This window comes from Aptenodytes forsteri, unplaced genomic scaffold (assembly GCF_000699145.1).
Source record: "Aptenodytes forsteri isolate BGI_AS27 unplaced genomic scaffold, ASM69914v1 Scaffold255, whole genome shotgun sequence".
NCBI classification, from domain to species: Eukaryota; Metazoa; Chordata; class Aves; order Sphenisciformes; family Spheniscidae; genus Aptenodytes; species Aptenodytes forsteri.
In genome coordinates, this window is record NW_008794888.1 from 89,559 (window position 1) to 100,613 (window position 11,055).

The window sequence follows — 11,055 nt, forward strand, 5'->3', positions numbered from 1 at the left end:
TTTTTTTTTCTTTCTTTCTTCTTTTTTTTAATATATATAAGTCTTTGGTCTATAAGCACATTGGTTCTGTGTGCACATACACAATACTGTTGAACAGTAGGTTGCATAGAGTCTGTTACTCAAGAACCTCGCCTACTTTTGGCACTGCTGTCACATACCACAGAAAAGTGTCCAGCAAGAGTTGTATGATCCTTAGCATCCTACATCAAACACTGATCTAGAGATCCAGAGACTGGAAGAAGCGTGTATATAATGTTAAAAAAGGTGTTTATTTTGGGTGTTACTTCATCTTCTTTGGGACACAGTTTGTAAATCTTGGATGAAAAAGGAGAGCAAAATTATTTTATAAACACCCTTAATTTTATTTCTAGAGGTGAGGAAATACTGCTGAGCATTCAAAGTTTGCTGTGAATTATGTTAAGTGAATTTTGCTCAAGTTTTCATGCATTTAAAATAAACTACTTCTAATAACGTATGACATTCTGCCTTCTCTCTCTTCAGCCTACTAAGAAAGTGGCAATAATTATATGAATGATACCTAGACTGAACTGTGTCTGAGGAAGCAATGAACTTTTCATCTGATGTTTTTTCCATTACACCCCTGCTCTCATCCATCTGAACGTGCAAGAACAGTTTCAGGAATGAGGTCTGGATTCACAACTGTGCACTTGAACAAACACCTTTCAACATGGAATCTGCAAAAAGCTAGAATGTGTAGAGGTCAAAAATTGCAAGGCAAAAAAAAAGGTGAGAATGAGTTTATCCTAACTGTTGACATCAATGCTTTTGGGTATTTGCACAACTAATCAAGTCTAATTCTAATGCAATTAACCACCAAATTTAATTTTAAATTATGCTAAAATAATATCCCACAATCACCACAGTTTTTTTTCCCTGAATTGCTAATTGACCACATTACCTACTATTTAAAATAACAATCCAGTGTTTTAAAACTTTATGTTGGAGGAACGGCCACTGTGATTTGATAGGCAATTTCAAAACCAGCGCTTTAAAACACAAAGATAGCAAAAATACCTGAAGCAGATCTAGAATCTATAAAGCTATGTTCTATCTTACTGTAAGTAACAAATCAAGCAACTATTACTTGTAGCAGACTCAGCAAAAGCAACAGGGATGGACAGAAGAGATCTGAGCATGATGCTCTCCACCACTGAGAATCCCAAGAGATAAAGTTTTAGAATGGATATTCCCTTTTGTCCAGAAGTTCCCAGAAGAATACAAAATAAATAATATTTCAAAGACAGTACAAGTGAAAATACTGCTCCCATCGTGTCAGTTACATACACATACAGCATGCCTACGTATACAGAATGGTGTGTTGTCTTCATTCACAAACAAGAAATATGGCAGTGCGCTATCAGAATGCTTTGATACTCCTAATTTTTTCTGATGCTGAGATATATGAAGAAACCGCATTCACAACTTATAATTTACTTCCAGTAGCAAACAGTTCATTCTGTTCGTGTCTCATGATTGAACTCAAGGATTAATGCTCCTCTGAGCAAGTGCCACCAGTAAGATACCCGTTTGTCCCATTGGAACCACCGGTCCCATTAGTGGTGATAGTGCTGTGCAGGGTCTTTGAACGAGGTACTGTTTCTTCTTCATCTGAGCTTGACTCAATGTCACTTCGGTCATCCTTTGCTACCTGTAGAATTTGAAAAAAAAGCAAGCAGTAGGTGATTGTAGGGAAACAACTGAGCTTTTTGGTTCAAGCCAGAATCAGAGAATTCAAACATTTTTCAATTTGAGCTTTGAAGGCTATCTCAGCTCTGGCACACTTCTCTGCCTTTGTCTGCCTGGACTCATTTCAAACACGGATGCCTGTAGACACATGTGCCACATGCAAAGGCAGGGTGAGAACTTTGCACTGGTGCATTGAAGGTAGTGTGTCAAAGTGAGGGCACAGTGCTCAAAGCAAAGGGTTGTGCAAACACTAAAGGAACCAACGATCCAAGTGCCCAAATTCAACTGAGCACCCATCCCTCTGCCCTCCTACTACAACTTTATTTCCTTGGGGTGCTTCTCTTTGACCTGATAATACAAAATATTCAACCCAAGTTCCTCCCCCTCACCTCCTAACTTATTCTCTAGAGGCCACACAGCTCCAGGGAACAGTGCTACGGGCTAGCAGTAGGAGACAGGAGTACTGGCCGAAACATAACTCACTGCACTAGGTAACTCAAGTCTCTGACTTCAGGCAAGTGGTGAGAATGGGGCTTGGAAACCGTGGATATAGTCCACTTCAGTCCCTGTCACAGGAACCACAAACGTACTTGAGCAGTCCAACCGTCTGCCCAGTCATGTCACTGGAAAGCTGTTTCAGAAACAGACTGACCTTAATTGCTAGGGATTTCCTGCTAATTTCCAGCTGACTTCCTTCCTGCCTGTTTATACCCGTTTACTGGGTGAATGCTGTTCCTTAGGTTAAGGAGCCTGCTCTCCTCCTTTGTAGAGCTCTTTGAAGGTCATAGAGGAAGATCACTAAGTTTGAGAGCTGCGTCCCTTCAGAATCCCTGAGGTGACTTTGCTTCACCCCATTCCGTCAGGTGCACCCAAAACAAGTAAAAACATGAGGAAGCCAACAACAGGCTGGTTAAGAAGAGCAAACAAGGGCAACAGAAAAGAAAATCCTGCAAAGGAAAGGCTCTGCCTGCCCTGTTTTTAATGGGATGTTTTTCCCAGGGAGGCAACAATGGCACTACCAATGTGTAGGATCATAGGATAACTCAGGTCAGAAGGGACCTCAGGAAGTCTATGCCCAACCTCCTGCTCAAAGTAGGGTCAGCTGTGGAGTCAGATAAGGTCACGCAGAGCTCTACCCAGTCTGATCTTGAAAATCTGCAAAACTGGTAAGAGTGCATCAGATGAAGTAAAAAAAAAAAAAAAAAAAAAGCTCAAGGGAAAGAGGTCTGAAGTCTAAGCTGCATGCAGCTTTAAAGATGCAGCTTTCCATGCCTGCTTCTACCCCTGTTTGTATAGGGGTACGACACTGAGCTTCCTAATTCATTCAGAATCTATCCATGCTGTGCCGGTTGCCACATCGGGCAATTACAATTGACTTTACTATAGCAAATGGACATAAAGGGGGCAAAACACATGGTGAGTCTTTTTCACAAAAAAATCAAAACAATTAAAGAACAGGGCCACTGCATGTAATTTTTTTGCTTACAGTAATCCTCCTCTACTCCAGAAAGCCCTCATGACAATTCTGCTCTCCAGCTCTCGCCTCAGAAGCAGCCATTTGCCTTTGGGGCTCCCAATGTTGCTACCATCCTTGCAGTACCATAGTACCTGAGTGACGCTATTCAGCTTGGGAACAGAGAAAAAAGAAACACACAGTTCCCATGTACCTCCTAATAAGTGAAGTTTTTAATGTCAATGTCTAGCAAGCCCGCAATTCTGACACCTGTGAAACTGGACTTCAGCTGAGGTCAGAAATTTGATTCCATACTTACACAGCTTCAATTAACAGATTACTTCAGTCTTTTATATAAAGGACTATATTAAAGCTGTTGGGGATACAGAAATACACTTAGAATTATCCTTTTATCAGACAGAAGAGAATGGCCCAGCATAGGTTACTGAGTGCCTGTGATTGACGTGAGGGCAGACCAGATGATCGAAAAATTCTGCATCATCTTAAATTCTCTTAATATATTAGATTCACTGCCAATTATTCTGCTAGAGTCCTGCACCGAAGCCAAACAATCAAAAGAAGATTCTATGCTGCAGCCACTTCTATTAAACATGTGATCTGCTCTCTTTATTTTTAAAATGCAGCAACATACCAGGGTCTTTGCACTTAAAACCTGATATGAATGCAACGCACCTTGCAGTACTTAGTTCTCTTTGTTTATCCCCAAAAGAATGCACTGGAGCAATTTCTACAGAAGGAGTCTAGAAAATATATATCTAGGTTTATAAAACTCCTAAGCATAACAGCAAGTAAGAAAGACATGATCAGGATTAGTTACAAATTTAATGATAATAAATTGCTTTATCAGCTGAGCTGTTCCAAAGGTAGATACTTGTAATACAAAAACAAAACAATAATTAAGGATGAAGATCTACTGTAAGATATTTGTAATGTGTTGTGAAAACACTGCTTATTTTACTGCAGAAATGGAAAGAACGGGGTTGCAAGTGAGGAAGTAAGATCTGAAGGAAGAAGAATCCTCCGCGTATATGTTGTACATATGCATCTTTAACCTGGTCACTGTCTTACTGCGAGTGTCTAACTCTGCTCTAGTACAATCTAAATCTTCTCCTGTGCAATTGTTTGAACTACAAGGCAGAGGACTTACATCTCAAGTATGCTTCCTGAATGGTGGACAGAGCAGCTGCTTATCCTGCTGATATATATGTGTAAAAAAGGTTGTAACTTAACAGCATCCAGATACTACAGGTAGAAGCGGGTTTGAATGGTATTAGGCAATGCATAGGCAAGAAGTAAAAATGGCCTTTAAAGATAGCCTTCATTTAAATATATAAACACAAACAATGGATAAAAATACCAAGCAGAAACTACAAACTAAGAAAAACCCCACAAACACCAGTATTGCACAGAATAAATCTTTTGCATAGTAAATTTAAAGAAACTTACATGCAAGGGGTTCCACTTCCCAGCCTTCCAGCACAGCACAAGGGAAAGGATAAACAAGCAGAGTAAGAAAGAGTACGAAGCACTCTTTGAAGTCACTCGTAATTCAGACAGGACAGCCGAGGCTATTAATCGCTAAAAGCAGAGGAGACTGAAGTGTGGCTTCCAGGCAAAATACAGTTCACGAATGCACTGTCTTTCATACAGAGCAAGTGGCAGATTCTGGGCTCCGTCCAGTGCAAGGTTGAGCTCTCCAGTACATTCATAGAAAGCAGTTTTCTGCAGAACAATCCCGTTCACTTTGGGGGCGGTCACATGTCTAAAACATCTACTCATGCGCTCTACTCTTTAAGGGCAAAATGCCCTGTACTTTACATGATCTGTAAGCGTTAGTTCTATCATCTAAATGTGAATGCCGTATCTGCGCAGCAAGTGTAATGGGGCTAGCATTTCTGTGAACCATATCTTCCCATCAAATATATCAACGGCAGCAAGACACTAAATTTTATCCCTAATGGTCTTGCTGTGGGAATCCTAGAAAGAAAGTACATAGCTCTTTGCAGAACCTCATTAATATAAAAACCCAAAAGAGGCTGTGATTTGTAACTTTGCCACTAGCAAAGGCAGCAGAATTTCCATTTGTGTTATTACTACTATCACTACCAGCTGGGAAATGAACACTTTGCTAACAACTACTATAAAGAAGAAAAACAGAACTGGCAGCCCCAAGAAAGCCGTTTGCTTTGTTTTTTTCAATCCAGTTTCCCTAATGTAGTTTGGTTCAGTGTACCAGATTATAAAAAAGAAGTGTGGAAGCACATATAAATACAATCACTATAAAGAGAATGTTAACTTATCTGACATTTGTTAGAAGGAGTGGAAAAAAGTTTCCATGAAAGGAAAGAAGAGTTTACATAAAACATGCGTCTTAGTAAAGTGTTACGGATTAGAAAGAAAAAGTAACCAAAAAGTCAGTGACCCTGTACTGATATTGAAAAAGTTAAAACCCTAAACATGAAACAGAACTGTGCTGTCTTACCTTGCCCTTTGAAATAGCTTTGTAGGCTGCCTTTATGATTAGGTAAGACCAAAAACAGTGCAGAATTTGAAGAATCACAAGCAGCACGTTGAAGACCCACAAAGCAGGAAAATTGCCCAGAGCTTCATACAGTTCAAACAATGTTGTGTTTAATATCCTAGAAGAGAAAGGGACAGAAAAATAATACTTTCCTTAAGCCAACAATCTACAAGAAGCCTTTTTTAAATCAAGGTGACAAGTACTTGATTAGATGGGATCCACATGGATAGTTAGTTCTCAGAGTAATAGTGACTTGGACTGAATCACACAGGTGTCTCCAGAGAGAAAACAACATCAAAATGTTGCCTTCAGTGTTTAACTTCATTTTGCAAACATCACATATAGAAAACAAAGATCCTCAGTGTGCATTTCTTCTCTTCTTTTATAAAGCTGGCAGGTGTGGGTTGTCTCAAATAACTCCTTCCCTGATTAATAACAAAGATTACTTTATTCCATTTTTTTAAATAAAGCTTTTCCATCTCAACTGCCTCCAGTAGGGGTTTGGTGCCCCCGTATTAGCACAGGGTAAGAGCATGTATGAGGACTGTTATACTACAGTGCAACCCACATGCAGTACCATGTTCTTCAAACCATGTTCCCAGGCTGTGACAGTGAGCTGCAACCTCTCTCATGTTACACGAGACAAACCTGTACCAAAAGCCAGGCAACGTTACCTAGGTACTCCCATGTGAAGCCCTCTCTCCCAAACCCAATCTCAAAGCCGATGGGTTTGTTTCAGTGTAGACAGCTATGGATATCTTTGCCCTCTTGGTATCAGCAAGGCGAGTGATGTGCTGTGTGGCACTGAAAACAGTCTGAGACCATTCAATTAAAGTGAGACTTCAGTGGCATGTGAAACAATGGCACACGCAGCAGGATTCAGCCTCATGGGGTTTTGTAAGAATCTGGGGGGGGCTTTGGCTAAGTGTCCCAACATAAACTCTTATTTATTGAAAACCTCAGCACCAACAGGAATCCAAAGGCAAAATAATCAACCAGTCAAGGGGCTTAACCCTGGATCTTGAACATCCTGGGTGCCTGCACTAACCACTAAGGTACTGGGTAGCTCTGGTGGCCACTTTTAGCACAAAATCCAATTTGCACACCACTTGTGTACAAGCAAGAGCGAGGTTTAGCGGGGATACTTGGGGGCGGCAAGGGGTGGGAGACCTTATTGCAGCCTTTCAATATTTAAAGGGGGCTTATAAGAAAGATGGGGGCAGACATTTTTGTAGGGCCTGTTGCGATTAGACAAGGGGGAATGGTTTATACACTAAAAACCGGTAGATTTAGACTAGATGTAAGGAAGAAATTTTTTACACTGAGGGTGGTGAAACACTGGCACAGGTTGCCCAGAGAGGTGGTGGATGCCCCATCCCTGGAAACATTCAAGGTCAGGTTGGACGGGGCTCTGAGCAACCTGATCTAGTTGAAGATGTCCCTGCTCATTGCAGGGGGGGTTGGGCTAGATGACCTTTAAAGGTCCCTTCCAACCCAAAACATTCTATGATTCTATGAAATTCGGGCAGTTCTAGGCATTTGAACCAAGTTTTTGAGAATCAACATTTCAGGTGCAGGCAGTAACAGTGATGTTACAATATAACTTCTGAAGCTTTGTGAATACAGCACTAATTATTCTGCCCAAATACTCCACCATAGCAGACAATTTCAATCTGGACCTCAGCAAACAGCCCGAGAACAGAGAGTGGACAACGGACAGTAGAAACAATGGCATTTTTTGAAACAAATAGTGATCTCTGAATGCCTTTTAATTAGGGGGAGAAAAAGAAGGCAATATAAAGATTTGTCAACCTCCATCTATTTTCCCTGCTGGTGTAAAAATGCATTAAAAAGTCCATTGGCTTTATGTTGTTCTTCTTTTTTTAAATTAACTATCACCCGCTAGCCACTAGGTGGCACATTTAATCAAGCAAACGACTGCACAGCCCTTGGGCTGTGCCAGCTTTGTCTGAAGGCAGGAGACGTAAGTGAGGTCCTGTAAGGGCTCCAGAACAGCACAGTTCTCATTTGAAAAGTTAGAGATACTGGGCTCAGCTTTTTAATAAGCAATCATATTTGCCACAATCCTTTCCAACAACATAAAAATCAGCTCAAGTAGTATTAATAAGAAGTACATACAGACAGCAAACCCAGAATATAACATTTAGTGGTAATGATTTATGTGTATAAACAGCATTGGTCAAAAAGCAACCCGTGATTTCTAATACACTGGCCTTAATACTGTAGGGCATTTCATAATAAATTTTCTACCTTTTTATTTTTGCCTTCTTACACTAAACTGCATGTTTGCTTCATAATTTATTGAGAAATGGGTGTTTTATAACCTTACTATACAGCTGTGTTTTTACACTGTCTTCTGTTTATGGAGTGAACATCAGAAAAGGAAACTTTTCCAGTTTGCAAAAACCCCATCATATTATTGCTTCTGTCAGCTAAAACTCTTCAGTTGCAGCTTTGTGTAATTTGTTCTGCCAATGGTAGCTCTACATGGCACAGCAATACCCCACTTTATAATTCAAGGGGACACTCTCATGCATATCAAAACACAGCTGTAGTCAGCACTGGTTTACTTCACCAGTACTTATTTTAGTCCTAACCACTATATGAAATTCAAACTTGAAATCAACAACTCCTGTATGTAAAGCTACCATTGTTTACATCCCACTGTCTTTTTTTATGTCTAAAATTTTATATGCTCCAGAATTGTAAATGCAGTTTCTACAGGTTTCTGTTTATATTTTCATTCACTGGACCAAATTCAACTCTGGGGACTTCCGTAGGAGTCAAGTCAAAAAAGCAGCTTAGAGATGCAGACGGTCCATTCTTGCAGAAGTCCGAAACATCAGGAAGATACCAAGGCCAAAAAGAGTGCTTCTGGTTCCAAAAGCAGTTTCACTGTGCAAATGACTCATGTACTGTGTATCAGATATGGGAAATAAGCCTTCATTGAAAAAGCAGACCTCTTTCTAACGTGCTCATGTCTGGCAAACTAAGGACAGGACTGGAACTCTCCATTAAAGCTGCATAAAGGATCTCACTGACTGCTCAGCAATGCTAAGAGAGGTCAGTGACCTTGATGTGCAGGCTAGGTGTGCAGACGGAGCTAAGGCTATGTCTAAGCACATAGGGCTGAGCAGAAGCTGAATGAAAAATACAGAAAACTATAGAGAAAACGGAGAAAAGCTTTCTCTCTCAGAATAAATCAATTATTTCATGTCAAAAGTCTGAAATGGGGAGAAAAATCATAAGGTTAGGGGGCAGAACACAGAAAGAAATTCTACTTGTACAGACTGAGGAAGAGGGGGAGGGAGGGAGGGAAGAAAGGTTAGACAAGTTTCCACCAATTCCACTGCTGAAAGGATTCAACGGAAGCATTTTAACCAGCTACACAAATAACAGGGACTGGAAAAAGCAGCATGAGAATGGATTACATGAAGGAGAAAGTGCCTATGGGATGTATATGCAAATAAATCTTAGGTTCAAATACTCAAAAAGGCAGTCAGGCACTTAAATCTGCAAACATGCTTGCTGGAATTTTTCAAAGCTCTCCAGTGGTTAAATCCCAGCTTTTCATAATGAATGGCGGCAACTTTGATTCTTGGCTATCTGACTTGAAACAGCTGGACTTGATCTCACAGGGAGAAATTACTTTAAGCTGCAAGTGCTCGACCTCTCTGAAAACTTTGGTCCGCATTTCTCAGGTCTATTCAATTTGAAACAAAATGTTAGCTTCTGCTTTTGAAAATAGGTTCTAGACTGTAGCAACTGAGGCCCTGAAAGATTTTGATAGCTGGGCAAAACAACAGAATCCCATGGAAGGTATTCTTCTCTCTCATTAAATACATCCCAAGCGGGGTTGTGCACCTGGCTATGTGAAGCTCTTAGTTTAGCATTTTGAATTATGTAGTGTGGCTGATGAAGGCAAATGAAAACAAATTAACCACTTAAGATCCAATCTAGTCTTACAGAAATCTGTGGTAGACTTTCAGGAATGCTGCCACAATATCTGAGCCATTGGGAGAGGTAATTCTGTACTTACTGTACTACTGCTCTAATTGAATACTCAGAATAAAATTAACACATTTTTAACAACTACTAAACAATCAACTGCATCACATCAACAATAACACAGGTTTTTCCTCTACCATCTAACTCTTTATCTAGCCAGCTAAGCAGTACTTGGGAGGCTATTGGCAACAGGCCCATACACTGACTCAGGTAAGATTACACTCCCTCCCCTCAACTTAGTGGGCACAAGTCCAGGCTCTTCGATAGCAGTTACTAATACCTGGCAAGTTGATCACTTGTCTTGCGCCAGGGATGGAACAAGAAAAGGGAGATGAAGGAAGAGAGATAAAGAAAGAGAGGGATGGGTGGAAGAGTAAAATGCTTATTTACATTTGTCTGAGAATTGGCAAAAACATGCTGTGTTTGTTTCTGAAAGGATCCCGCGAGGAATGAAAGGAAGTAAGAATGAAGGCCATGTGGAAAGAGTAGGTATTCTTCCAGACAGGCAGGAAATTAATGATAAACTCCACAGAATGAAGCATAGCAGGGTGATGGGCACTATTATCACAGCCAATGGGAGTAGAAACTGTGCAGCTGAAATGAGTGCCACTGCACGTTGCCTTAACTTCTGCAGCACTGTTCAGTGACCAACATACTGCGCGTGCAACATGCTGAGTGAAAGGCATGTTGTTACCACAGTGCAATAGCCAGAAGTATAACCAAGGACAGCAAAATGTGATACCAGCTTGTCTAAATAATTCAGAATAAATGTCTTTATCTCCTTTAACAAGTGTATATTAGACAACAGTATTCTATATTGCACCATAACCAGCTGCACTGGGGCATCCTTCAATACTGCATTCAGAGCAAATAGATAATTACATCTAGGTGGGCATTAATGAAATTCAGATCCTAGTTAGTGCAAGTAATCCAACAATACTACTGTGAGCAATGCTTCAAAGTTTCTGCTTTTTTGAATTTTTCCTTTAAAAAAATTAACAATTGCACTTACTTCTGCCTCAAAACATAGTAGTTTATGCTCCATTATACATGGCAAAAAGTGTTCTAGACCAGAGAACAAAGAGTCATGAGTCCTAAATTCTGGATTTAGTTGTTCTATTAACTTACTATGTGATCCAAAAAATTTTCTAATTTCTTTCTATAGTTTACTTTTTGTTAAAGATGGGCAGAAGGTATTGGCACATCTTGTCTGCCACACAAAGGTGCTGGGAGAATTAATTCATTAGCTTGCTTATAAAACACTATGGACTACTTGGTTAAAAGATCCCATAAAACTGACGGGTAAAAAAAAAAAAAAAAAAAT

General features: G+C 40.1%; 1 protein-coding gene across 1 annotated transcript in view; it reads right to left on the reverse strand.

Moving 5' to 3' along the window:
• Window positions 1-1,507: 1,507 nt before the first annotated feature.
• Window positions 1,508-11,055, reverse strand: part of CERS6 (ceramide synthase 6) — a 110,893-nt gene continuing 101,345 nt past the window's right edge. The window contains exons 9-11 of the mRNA XM_009274999.1: window positions 5,664-5,820; window positions 4,628-4,651; window positions 1,508-1,669 (exon numbers count right to left, since the gene is read on the reverse strand). Coding sequence (XP_009273274.1) covers window positions 1,508-1,669; window positions 4,628-4,651; window positions 5,664-5,820 — 343 coding nt within the window. The remainder of the gene's footprint in view (window positions 1,670-4,627; window positions 4,652-5,663; window positions 5,821-11,055) is intronic.